The 14357-nt window shown below is 32.0% G+C and overlaps 1 protein-coding gene across 1 annotated transcript; it reads right to left on the bottom strand.

The window, feature by feature from the left end:
* Positions 1–7880: 7880 nt before the first annotated feature.
* Positions 7881–12967, bottom strand: LOC116031899 (probable purine permease 11). Its single transcript, XM_031274251.1, has 3 exons — positions 12814–12967; positions 8924–9570; positions 7881–8417 (listed from the first exon to the last, which is right to left on the bottom strand). The coding sequence occupies exons 1-3, from the start codon at positions 12848–12850 to the stop codon at positions 7971–7973; spliced, it is 1131 nt and encodes a 376-aa protein (XP_031130111.1). The 5' UTR covers positions 12851–12967; the 3' UTR covers positions 7881–7970.
* Between the last annotated feature and the right edge of the window lie 1390 nt (positions 12968–14357).

The following is a 14357-nucleotide window of genomic DNA, read 5'->3' as shown; positions in this document are numbered from 1 at the left end:
AGTTATTTGGAAAATGCTATCAGAAAAGTATGGTGCCAATGATGTTGGAACTCAAAGTGTCAGAAACAACAATAGTGCCAATGATGTTGGAACTCAAAGTGTCAGAAACAACAATAACAAAAGGAGTGTTGGAACTCAAAGTGTCAGAAACAACAATAACAAAAGGAGTGTTGGAACTCAAAGTGTCAGAAACAACAATAACAAAAGGAGTGGAAAAGTGAAGAAAATCAAAGGATGCTGTTTCGTGTGCGGTAAGCATGGACACCGAGCATCCCAGTGCTATCATCGCAAGCGTAAAATTCACAAAGGTCAATCTGATGGAACAAGATGAGTATAGTATTCCCTTAATTGGTAGTTATTTTGAGTAATTCCTTTTTGCTCTAGCTTATAAGAGCTCGCATAAAATGGGATAGTATTAGTACCAAATGCTAGTTGAGTTATGTAAAATTTTGAATGCCTATTAGTGCTTGTCATTTCAATGTGTTGAATGCTAATGACATTGTCGCATGTTAATAGACACAGTTAATAGTGACTTGCACAAAGAGATATGAACTGTTTAATGAGATACAGTCACATATTTTGAAATATTTGATTTGTGTACTAAGAGTTTTGTCAAACGTGATAAGCATATATCAAAACTCTTCACCTTGTGTTGGTAGCATGGATATGTCATTATTCTTGAATACTCTGTCTAGGAAGGTGGTTTTTAAGTAAACCTCGGTTTCACCACTCGACCTGGGAGTTTTTAAGAAGTAGGGTGTTGGTCATGCAGGCTAGTTAAAGTGCTACTTGACTCTCACCTGAAATGAGATTGGCTTTTACATGCTATCGAAACCTTGTAATATGCATTGCTTAAGTTGGTTTATACTACCTTTTTGTTAAGAAAGAGTACTATGTATTCTCTTGAGAATTTTTTTTTATATGTGTACTGATTTGCATTATTCCAATGCTATATATAAGTGAAGGGAAAATTGTGAATAGCATAACCTTGAATGCTAAAGTTATAGATGTTAAATTTCATCTTGATGAGTTTATGTAGATAAACCTTTCCCTAATAAATGCCAGTTTGTATATAATCTTTGAGTATGAGATCTACTTTTCAAGATAGTATGAGTTTGTATATAATCTTTGAGTATGAGATCTACTTTTCAAGATAGTATGTGAAATTTATGATTATGTTGTTCAACTTGAAGCAACATGCAACATGCAAACAATATTATCTTCATGGCTTACTGGTAATGAGTATTTGTATATATGATTTAAAATATGAATTGGGAGATCCTGAAGATCCAGGATTCATTAATATAGTGAAACCTTAGTGATTTAAGGTAACTAAGTTGGTTGAAATATATTCCACTATTGAGAGTGAATTAACCAAGTGCAGGGCGCTATAAAGATTGCATAGGTCGATCTGCTCAGGAGCCAATGTTGGGCACCAAAGATCAATTTGAGTAAAATATCAAGTACTTTTGAGAAGAATACTTGTAATCGCTGCATTGTGGGGGTAATCGGCTCTTTATATTTCCTTTATATAAGTTTCTTTACTTTACCGAGAATAATGGTAAAAGAGGATGTTTCATGTTAAACATGAAAATCCCTAGGGTATTATTTATGAGTTAATAAAATACTTGTCAAAGTGTACATAAGTTTGATGGAGTTGATCAACTTATGTTAATAGTGAAGACTAATTATGAGATTAGTCGTTAAATTGTAGATGGAATGCCTTGAATTCCAAGAGGTGATGAATTCATGGTGGATCCCACTTGTGTGGTCAAACGAAGCCATGGAAAGATTCACAAACTAGTACAGTAATTGGTCATTCTAATGATCTAAGTACTAGTGAGGTTGAGCTACAGCTCTTAATGAATTTATAACCCTATGAGATGGGTGGTCCGATTGAGACGGACTTGATGAGTTCACCGCTTAATAATTGAGAGAGTGAGCACAAAATGCTCTTAATGATTTCACATCCCAATTTGGGTAGTCTATATTGAGATAGGCTTTAAGAAATCACCTACTTAAGTGAAAAAAGGTTAACTACCTTTTTCTGAAAGATAATGAGCCATCTTTCTAGAGCACTCATTGGCATCCGGATGTCCAATTGAGTAAAAATATATGAGAAGCATGATGTTCCTATTGAACTATAAGATTTATGTCTTTAACTACTCTGTAGCCTTTAAAGGTTGTCTATATTGAGATAGACTTGACAGAGCTAAATGTCTATATTGAGATAGACTTGACAGAGCTAAATGTCTATATTGAGATAGACTTGACAGAGCTAAATGTCTATATTGAGATAGACTTGACAGAGTTAAAGGTCTATATTGAGATAGATCTGACATGGTTAAAATGTCTATGTTGAGATAGACTTGACAAGGTTGAAAGTCTATATTGAGATAGACACAACAGACTTGAATATTAAGATTTCATCATAAGCAGTCAAAGAGTTTGACTTTCATAGAACCTGCTTTTTAGAGTTGATGTGTGTCTTGAGTTCAAAATTTGTCTAACCAATGAGTTCAAGAGTCATATCACTCTCGGGAAGGAAATTACTCAATGTCACTACGTATCAGTTCAAGTTTAAACACTGATATCAAGGTCAGCTCGTGTGATTGCTCAAACAATGTCCTTTCTAGTCTTCTTTTTGAATGTGTGGGGGTTGTTGAGAAACATTCAAACAGAAAGCTAACTTTTCCTTAATCATAGGGTGAGTTGGTATGTTGATACAATCAACGCCACATTCCCTAATTTTGTGGGAATTGAGTGGTCTACATGAAAGGATAGGTTGAAGCTCAAACTATATAAACCCATCTCACTTTCAGTAGAAGACACACCGAAATCAAAGCTTTCTCCCCCCTCCTTTAATTCTTATATCTTATTGTCTGAGCAAAGTGAGGTTCGCCTGGGTTACAGTTGGTGTAAACTTAGCCCAGTTAGTCTGTGTAACCTGTCGAAAGCGTGCCAGGATTCTTAACTACACCGTTACCAGGCAAATAACGTTTTTAGGGCAGTGTTATTGTAACACGGCACAAACTCCATTTTCTGCTTTAGTTGTTCACTTTTCCTAAAAGAGTGTCAGGGTTGGTTGACGTTGTCCCTATTTCCCAACACTAATTCCCAACAAGAATAATCAAATCAATAAATGTTGATAATAACATTTCGAAACAATTATTTACATAATTTGATCGAAAAACACACCAATCACCATTTTTTGTCGGTATCCATATAATTTAGTCCGTCCATATGTGTGTGAATTAAACTAGTTTTTTTACGCGTATTGCGCGAATAAGATAATGCCCAATGTTTATTTTTAAATAAATATTTCAAAGTACGTATATCAATGCAAGAAAAGAGGGAATGAGACATCACAACGAGATCTTCATCTCAAAAAAAAAAAAAAAAAAGAGGGATATGGCGAAATTGGTAGACGCTACGGACTTAGGGTGTGTTTGATAACCCGTAAAATAGCTTCCGAAAAATGTTTTCCGACTTTTTGGTGTTTGGCAACGTTTGGAAAATGTGGTCAACAGAAAATAAGGAAAATCAGTTCATTTTTTCGGAAAATGACTTGCGGAGTTTTTTTCCGTAAGTCATTTTCTAGAATCGCCAAAATAGTCGTTTCGCATGTTCTCGATCAAAATCAAGCCATATCACCCATGACCATGGACTAAGGAGGTAGGGAAACCGCCGGAAACCCATTATTTCCGGCGGAAACTTGTATGGTTTTCCGCCATAGACCAGTACCAGTACACGTACTGGTCTATGGCGAAAACCATACAGGTTTCCTCCGGAAACCTTTACTACGTTTTTTTAAAAAATTTATTTAATTATATATTCTATTTTAATAATAATATTATTTTAATATTATTATAATTTTTTAAATTTTACATAAAATAATTACAATGTTTAATTATATAATTCTTCATTTTTCAGAAAATGAACCAAACACACAAAGACAGTTTTCCATAATACATCCAAACACTGGAAATGAAACTGTTTTCTGAAAAATGACTCAATCATTTTCATGCTTTCCAAACGGATCCTTAATTGGATTGAGCATTGGTATGAAAACTTACAAAGTAATAACTTTCAAATTCAGAGAAACCTTGGAAATAAAAAAATGGGCAATCCTGAGTGAAATCATGTTTTCCGAAAACAAACAAAAGTTTAGAAAAAAAAAAAGGATAGCTGCAGAGACTCAATGGAAGTTGTTCTAACAAATGGAGTTCACTGTATAGGAGATATTCATACGCATATATGTAATTGAATGTTGAATTTGTTTATATAAATCGATAATTCAAAATTTATGAATGCAAGATAATATATGAGAGATTGATTATAATTGTCACTAAAATAAATGTTTACAATTTTGTAAAAACGTTAATCTAAATACTTAGTCTAAAATGGTAGTATAAATAAATACTACTTTTTCGTTTGAATTTCTCTAAATCTTTTAAATCTTTTTTTGGGTAGCACTGTCAGTGCCTTTATCTTCAGTACCTTTTTTGTTTTAATTTATTTATTGGTATTTGGTAATGTGTCATGTGCAATTGACTTATTGTGGTAGTATAGAGGGTAATGTCATGCAATGAGATTATGATGTAAGAAGTTGTGGATTTGTCTCGTTGTGTTTGTATATATGATTGAGATCTTAGTTGTAGTTGAGGTGCGTGATTTGTGTACTTAAGGTGCAACAATTTAATGCTTAAGGTGCGCGATTTGTGTTATTAATGAGCTTTGTTTGTGTGCTTAAGGTGTGTCATTTTAATGCTTAAAGTGCGTCCTTTCAAGTTAACTGTATAACCGCGCACGGGAGCAGGTTGCCGCACAAGAACTCATCCCTATATATATATATATATATATATATATATATATATATGCTAAGGATCATGTGAGAACAGTACCATAGGAGAGAAATAAGAACCAATCCCAGTTTTACATTTGTAAAATTTCGACGAATTTGATGAAAATGCCATCACATTTTTTTATATTGATTCGGTCCGTCTGTGTTTTTCAGATGGAAGGGTTCAGATGCAGGGAATGGTTCCTGTGCGGTTACGCACCTTAAGCATTACAATGGCGCACCTTAAGTATACAAATCACGCACATTAAGCACACAAACAAAGCACCTTAAAAATACAAACCACGCGCACCTTAAGTACACAAACCACGCACCTTAAAAACACAAACCACACACTTAATGTTTTAAAATGGTGCACCTTAAGTTTCAACAATTCATGCACCTTAAACGTACAAATCACACACGTTAAGAAAGAAAACCACGCACCTTAACCTTTAGGTTCACTCACCTTAAGTTTTACCACTGACATATCTTAAGCACACAAATCACGCACCTTAAGATGGAAACTACACACCTAAAACAACCTCACAACTGCACCAAAGAAGGCCAACTACACAGTAACCCTTATATATATATATATATATATATATATATATATATATATATATATATATATGTATATGTATATATATATATATATATATATATTTATTTATTTATTTATTTATATATAAAGGATTTGAGACTTGATGGTTTTGGAGGCTCTCTCACGGGAACTCCTACATGGTCTTGAGAAAGATTGCATGGGTATCTCCTAATTTAGGAGAATTTTACTAATAAACAGAACATAGTTTAGTTGTTTTTCGAGTTTTCCTTTCCATTTGATCCCTAAAGAAAAATGAAGAGGTAAATCATACTTTTGATGATTTAATTATTGACTGTTATATAATTTAATCTCTCATTTTAATGTATTAAATATTTATTTTTAATATATTATTTAAAAATAAATATATAATACATTAGAAATAAATATTTTTTTGAAAACAAATAAATAATTTTTTTTGAAAACAAAACAAATAAATATTTAATATCTACTATAGTAATAAGAGCCAAAGAGAGTTAGGCCTAAAATGGGTAGAAAAAATAGCGGTCAAATTATTTAATCAAATGCATGGTTAAGATAATTCAGATTATTATTATTAATAGAGATTACCTAATTTAACCTTACTTTTATGATTTTCCGTTAAGTTTTCCGTTAAATATTCTATTCTCCGTTAATATTCCATTAACTTTTAACTTACCCATTAATTTCTATAAAAAAAGGTCTTAGGTTCGAACCTCATCTCAATCAAATTTGACATAATTAAGTTTCTCACTCTATTTTACTCTTATTAAATTAAATAAATTAATAGCTACAACAAAAAAAATGATAAATATGTATTTCTTTAATTTAGAATTATGTGCCTACAATACTTTTATTTGAAAAAATTTCATTATCAAAAAATTAAATTAAATAAGAGAAATAATTTCATTAGTTATATTGTCTTTATTTTCTCTCATGCAAAGATTCTTTACAACATTCAAATTTATCAATTGATATTCATTACATTGTCCATTATCTTATTTTTACAATATCTTGTAATTAAATATAATGTTATTTATTTATTTACCAAGTATTTTATTAATACTATGAAAAAAAAATTTAAAATAATTTGAAGCTAATTATATTAACTACTTGGGGATTGGTTGACAAAGAGAGTACTTAAATAACCCAACAAATTGAATCGAAATCACTCTATTTTACTCTATTGAATTAAATAAATTAGTAGTTACACCAAAAAATGATACATATGTATTTCTTTAATACCATGAAAAAAATAAAAAAGAATAGTTTGAAACCAATCATATTAATTACTTAGGGGATTTGTTGACAATGGAAGTACTCAAATAACCCAGCAAATTGAAGCGAGAAACTAGCTTTTAATATCTTTGGAATACATAATATTTTAAATTTTCAAATTTTTATTAATTTATTTAATCTTTTTTCTTAAACTAGAGATTTCTTTATCCACAATAACTCATTCAACAATAATGGTTGAACCAAATGAACCCCAAGCAGAACACCTAAAAGAAAGTCCATAGCTCATATATCATAATCTCATTGCATGACGTTGTCATCTATGCTACCAACAATAAACGAATTGCAAATAACACACTACCAACAAAATGGAAGAGAACAAATAGTAAATATGAAGACAATTACAATGTTACTCAAAAGAGAATTAAGAACACTTAGAAAAATTCAAACAAAAAGTAGTATTTATTTAGACTACCATTTTTAGACCAAATATGTAGAATATCGATTTTACAAGGTTGCAAACATTTATTTTAGTAATAATTATAATGAATTTTCTATATTATCCTGGATTCATATACTTTGAGTTAGATATTTAAATAAAAAAATTCGACATTCAATTACCCATGTATAAACTTCTCATATATAATCTGTATTGATATACTTTCAAATATTTATTTAAATATAAACATTGGGCATTAACCCATTTGCGCGATAAAACTAGTACTACAAATAAGCAACTATATGGCGCACAGAATAATTTGGCATTAAACAATAGCTTTCGTTTCTAACTAAGCAGGAGCCAGGAGGGCATCATGCATCATGGATGAGCGATGCAAGATAGAGATATATTGGGTTTGCATATCCACGAGACTCTACCACGTGGCCGACCTAGATGTCATCAACTTCATTTCCACACATGTCGTCGTGTCATTGGCCAGCCACTATGAAGTGTCAATGGAAGGCCCAAGCCGTTGCCACTTGAATTGCTTCTCACTATCTCATCCAAAATAAACATTTATGAATTACTTTTTTGTTTTTTTTTAATGATGATAAGGACGATTGCTTTAGTCCACGTCTGATTTAAATGATAAATAATTTTTTCTTTATCTAACTTGTGAGCCTCCAACTATCAGCTTAAATTTTTAGTTGGATGGAACACATGTTTCAATTTAACTCTCATGTGAACAAGTACACGAACATTCAAATAAACTTACATAAGAGTGATCACAAGCAACAAGATATATATATATATATATATATATATAGCCCTTTTTAATTTTTTCTTTAATACATTATCATTACTATTATAAGCTAGACACTGAATTTGAGGTCTTGAATGGACTGATTTTCATCAGCCTTCAACTCATCAAGATACTGCTGATAAATATACGACGCGAACCCCCAAAGAGACAACATCAACGCCGTCACCTTCAACCCATTCATCTCTTCCCCCAAGAAAACCACCGACAAAAATGGAATCACCGGCGTGGCTAACCTGATAACAACGTTGGAGAACAACGACGATACCTTAAAAGTCAAGGCAATGGAGCCGACGTAGAACGCCTGACACGAAACCGCCGTTCCCACGACGTTCAAAAAGTACGAAAATACCCCTTGCTTATACCCCTCCATCTCCGCCCTCAAACCCCTCCACTCCCCGCTCCACAACAGCCCCGCCGCCGTCACCGCCGTCGCCACCACGCACTGCCAAAGTGTCATCTTCAACGTCTCCTTCATGGCCTCACCGGCTCCCCCAATCTATTAGAATATAGAAAATAGATAAATATGTAAATAATATTGTTTTTTTTTAGTACTAATGACTCGATCCATTATATTGTATTATCTGTATCTATACTTTCTCAATCTCTTGACCCGCAAATTATATTGTGGACCATGATCATGGCTGATACTGCAGTTGTGATCGGTTCAACACAAGCAGTATCAGGTGAACACAACTGCAGTTCTAAACGGATGAAACGGGCCTCTGTTCCGCGCAATTGCAATTTCTTTTCAACATAACTGCAGTATCAGTTCAATACAATTGCAGTATCCGTTCAACACAACTGTAGTATCAGTCATGATGCATAGTCCACGATGGACTGTGGACCATGGTCCACGATATAACGACGACTCTTGACCAGCTAGATGTAAATAATATTATTCTTTATTAAAATATAGAAAATATTATTAGAATATAGAAAATAGATAAATATGTAAACAATATTATTCTTATACTAATATTTTCTATATTCTAATACAATCACCTTCTCGTACGAGAGCTCCGTTAACGAGAACAGCAACGCGAAAGAAGCCCCGGCGGCGACAGTAAACAGAGCCCCCAACATGAACCCATCGCCGGCGGCCGGCGCCGGCGCCGGAGACCCGCCGGAATCATTCTCGAGCACGAGAAGGAGTGGGGAAAAGGCGAGAAGCACGACGGAGTTGAGTATATAAGGCGTGAACCTCTGGGCATTGATAAACGGAGCTAAAATGGCCGTGAAGGCCAACTGGGTAGAGATGAGAAGAGAGAAAGTAGATGCAGAGAGGTATTCTATGGCCACTGAATAAAACACCCCACCAGCTGCTAACAAAACGCCAAGAAAAGTATACACAGAAGCAAGAAGTGGGAGAGAAGTGTTATTGTTTTTGGGGGTTTTGGTTGATGGAAAAAGGAGGAGAAAAGGGATGAGGAAAGGGAAGCCAGCGGTTTGGAGAGTGGCAACAAGCCATTTACTGCTACCACCTTCATCATAATACACTTTTCCCAATAGGGTAGCGCCAGCTTGGCCTCCTAGGCTAAGAAATGTGTACAAACTTAATTCAATCCACCATTTGAAACGCATCAAGTAAGAATAATCAAGTGATTTATTATATTTGGGTTTTGCATCTTGGATTCCCTCTGATTCATCACCTGCATGCATAAATAGCACAAATATAATAAAAAGATTAAAAACTACTATTCAGTTTGAGTAATTCTAGGTTAACTCCCAAATTCTACTCGCTATGACATGATATGTTTTGATCGAACCCACCCCATCATCCATGTGGGAGTGTTAACCGGGATACTGGATGCCACTAAACCACAAGGTCTATACCACCATTCTATTTAATATACCTAGCTTAAAATTGTGAACATTCAGTATGTAATCGTGAACATTTAGTATATAAAATTGTGAACATTCAGTATGTAAATTGTAAACCTTCAGTGTATAAAAATTCTAAATATACCGTATATAAATTGTATATTTTTAGATACGAGTCCACCTTGCAAGGTGGGTGGACCCGAGTTCACAGAATAGTTTGCTGGCACCACCTCCTCCCCCATTGACACCGTCTTCGTTTCCAAACCAAGCCCAAACCTTGCAATTTGAGTCGTTATTGCATGGATAATGATCCACACAGTTGTGTAGACCACAAATAAAAAGTACATTATTTGAGTAGTTAAAGTAGTATATTTTGTATACTATCAAATAATGTACATTTAGTACACGAATAATGTACTTTTATTATATTAAAAATGTACCTTGTATTCATCGATAATGCATTATTTGAGTACTGAAAGTACATTATTTTATATAATGTACATTCAATACACAAATAATATACTTTTAGTAAATTAAAAATATACTACTTTTATAGTTCAAATAGCACTGTGTGAACCATAATCTACATAACAATTTGTCGCAATTTAATCCCTAGGCCCCCAAGCCCAAATTCCATGCCTTGTTCAATTCCTTTTATTAATCAATTACACTTATGGTCCATACACAGCACTATGTGAACTATGATCGACATAATAATTTGCCGCAATTTAGACCCTAGGTCCCCAAGCCCAAATTCCATGCCTAGTTCAATTCCTTTTATTAATCAACTCCACTTGGGCTCCAATTAATTAGCCTTATAAGCCCATGACCCATCAACATTGTTTTAATTTTTTTTTTAGTACATCAATATTGTTTAATTTCTTCCAGCTACTTTAATTAATTTAATATTTTCAATAGTACTCAAAAAAAACTAATTTCATATCTATACTTTACAAAGTGTTAAAAAACATAAAAAATAAATAATAATAATAATAATAATAATAATAATAATAATAATAAAAAGAACTACATTGCCGCCCCGGAAGAGAAACCATCGCAGACGATAGCATTTATAATATTTTATTTTATTTTTAAAATATCGCGAATCTTAATAAAAGCTACAGTACAAGTTTAGTTATGGTCCTTAATTATATTAAAATTGTGAATATATGAATTAAATTGCAAGTAATATTCAAATGATAATAATAGTTATATGACTTGACGTGTTAGACGGCACAACAGGAAAAAAAGAGATAATTATTAAAATCGCAATCATTTTGTGTGATGAATATTTTATTTTATCTTCTGTTCACATCCTTATCATGATACTTAAAAATAATATATGGCTATCATAGTCATTGATCATTGGCGCATATTTACAAATAAATTTTACTTTTTATAATATGATTTTTTTTTTGATTTTATTACAAGAGAAAATAGTCACAAAACAAAGTTTAAAACGGATGCTATGCTTGATAAACCAAACAAAAAAGTTGAAACCCAAAGTTTAGAGCTATTAACCTAATTAATTGTAGTTAAAAATATTTGATAATATTAACTATTGAATAAATTCATATAAAAGACAAAAAGTGTATATTTATTATTATTATTATTATTGATAAAAATTAACACATACACTTATGGCATGTAAATCATATTATTAGAGTGAGAGTAAAAATTAAAAGTACACAAAAGATAGAATAATAAAAGAAATTAAATATAAAAAAAAACATGTAAAAATAGAGCATATTGTGTTAAAGACCATATTACCAAACATTAAAGAGCATCACCTTTGGCATACTACACTAGCTAGTAGTTACCCACCTATCAATTATTAGTGGAGAGAGAAGAAGAAGAGTAAATGTGGATAAAAATGTTGGAAATGAAAAAGAAAATAATAAGGTAAACTAGAAAAAATAAAAAGTTAAGAATCTATATATTTTTGAAACAATATCCTAGTAATTTTTTAAAATGAACTATTATTTTAAAGAAATTGCTAAGCATCATTACAATTGTCCCTCACAATCAGTCACTCACAAGTATACAATTGTTGAGTTTCACTCAGAGTGCACCTTCATGTAATAGTGATAGTCTTCTTCATAAATTCCGTAAATCAAATCAAAAGTGATTAATTTCTTATGAGTGATAAATGCAGGAGTGTATAACATGATCTTCATTTTAAACTTAATTTTATTTAGACTATATATACAAGCTTAACAAAGAAAGCATATAAAATCATATTTAACTCATCACTTGACTATTCTTTCCGCAACTTAATCATAAAAATCGTAACCAGACCCATCTATCTTCTAGAGTTATTATGGCAGATGAAGAGTAAGCCAAAGCACTTATATAAAATCCATCAACATCAACTTGGAAAGTTTTCACTAATAAAATTTCAGAGTTAATTACAGAAATTGTCCTTCGACTATTGACTTTTACCAATTTTTGTTCTCGACTTTTAATTTGATCAAAGTTGGTCCCTTAACTATTGATTTTGTGTAAATTTTGATCCTTCTGTTAAATCTATGTTAAATAGGTGTTAAAATTGAGAGCAAAAATGTAAAACCAAATAGTTTAATCTTTCTTCTTAACTTTGTTTCTCCTCCTACATATGTTAAATCTATGTTAAATAGAGTTAAAATATTTGATTTTACATTTTTGCCCTCAATTTTAACACCTATTTAACATAGATTTAACAGAATGACCAAAAATTGGTATAAAATCAATAGTTAAGGGACCAACTTTGGTCAAATTAAAAATCGAGGACCGTGATAAAAGTCAATAGTCGAAGCACCATTTCTGGAATTAACTCTAAAATTTCACTAGTACGTAAATATATATACAACGTCCAACATATAACGTTGATTTTTTAGGAAATTGACATTCAAACGTTAATGTCGGTCGCCGGCTGAACCTCCGGCGAACGTTAAAAGTAGACTCTGTGTGTGTGTGTGTGTTTCTCTGAGTATGTACTTAACTAAAGCACTGGGTTTGTTCCAAAAACAAGTGAAAAGAAGCAAAAATAACAGAGAAAGTTTGGAAATTAAAGCTAAGGAAATTAAACTCACTTGTGATATCCAACAATCTTTCTTCGACTTCTCCCATGGCAGTTTATTAGGAGATCCAAACAACAGAAACCTGTCGACCCTTTGGTGCTTTAATTTGTTACAGAAAAACGCAGTATATATTTGGATGGGCGGAGAGAACAAGACATGGAGAACAGGTTATATAATATGAAGGGTAGTCTCAGTCCATGGATAAGGAATATGAGTAATGTAGGGAAAGCGGAAAAGGAATGTCACCATATGATAAAAGAGATCAGAAAATTCTCAAAATATTATTAAATATTCCTGCACCTCTGGGTAAGCTTACATATTACAACTATTTACAGTAGTATAGAGGATATGATATAGATCGAGAGTTTTAAATGCTGCACCTTTGGGGAAATACACAGAATTTTGGGAAATAGGAAATCTCATAATATCTAGCAAAATTATTAACTATTATTAATGCATTTCATCGTCCACTCTTGATATGAGTATGCATATTGCCAGTTTTTAGAGTTAACTCTTGACTTTTAAGTTTCTCTGTAGTATTTCCTTGATCATTCAATCATGTTTGACTTTCTTTTTTTTTTTTCATCAGAGAAGACTCGCACAAGAAACTTTTCAACAAATGACTTTAAAACTTTGTTCATTAACCTCTTGAACATGGTGTTTAATTTTATCATACCACTTTACTTTTTGAGAAAACTCGACATCTAATTTCTATGTAGTATTTTCTTAATTATATCATCTTATTTGACTCCTTTTTTTTTTCATAATTTTTTCTTGCTTAGAGAAGACTCGCCCAAAAAACTTTCCAACAAATTAAATGACTTTAAGACTTGGTTCATTAACCTGTTGAACATGTGTTTGATAGGCCCATCCAATGACGACATAACTACTTCGTAAAAATTTACAGGTGTTGTCTTGTATCTTGAACATCATGTTCCAAGCACCTTTGGTTCTTTCATATATATAGTTGAGGATAAAAACTCCTTAAATTAACTTTATAGAAGATAAGATCTCTTGTAGTAGGTCTAACATACCTTCAAGCCAAGGAACACATGCATGTTCCGGTTGTTATACCGTGACCATGGTCCCTGTGTGGACCTTGGTAAAAAACAGTGTCGTTTCTTTAAGTTAAGAAATGGCCGCCTTTAAATTTTAACAAATATCATATTTCGTGTGTGTGCATATCAAAATGAAACTATAATATATCTAAAACGAAACTGACTCGCATATTGTATTTATATTATTAAATGAAACTGTAATTGAATTGAAATGATACTTTAATTGTGTTAAAATGAAATTGCCGTATGTATAAAATGAAACTAAATAATATGTCTCACATATTGAGTGTATATTGTCAAATAGAATTGTAGTTAAATTGAAATGATATTTTAGTTTTGTTGAAATGACATTACAATATGTATTAAAAGAAATTGAATAACATGTCTTACATATTGACTGTATATTGTCAAATGAAACTTTAATTTTATCAAAATGATACTTTGGTTGTGTTGTAATGAAATTACAGTGTATATAAAATAAAATTAAATAACAGTTTC

The sequence above is a fragment of the Ipomoea triloba genome, chromosome 10 (assembly GCF_003576645.1).
Source record: "Ipomoea triloba cultivar NCNSP0323 chromosome 10, ASM357664v1".
Taxonomy (NCBI): Eukaryota; Viridiplantae; Streptophyta; class Magnoliopsida; order Solanales; family Convolvulaceae; genus Ipomoea; species Ipomoea triloba.
This window is presented reverse-complemented; position numbering and strand designations above follow the sequence as displayed.

Bases quoted from the DNA above. Each gene is read 5' to 3' on its own strand.
- LOC116031899 (XM_031274251.1), bottom strand. From the start codon at position 12,850: ATGGGAGAAGTCGAAGAAAGATTGTTGGATATCACAA. The intron at 9,571-12,813 runs GTGAGTTTAATT...TTATGCATGCAG, and splicing joins AAGATTGTTGGATATCACAA to GTGATGAATCAGAGGGAATC. The intron at 8,418-8,923 runs GTGATTGTATTA...ATATTCTAATAG, and splicing joins CGGAGCTCTCGTACGAGAAG to ATTGGGGGAGCCGGTGAGGC.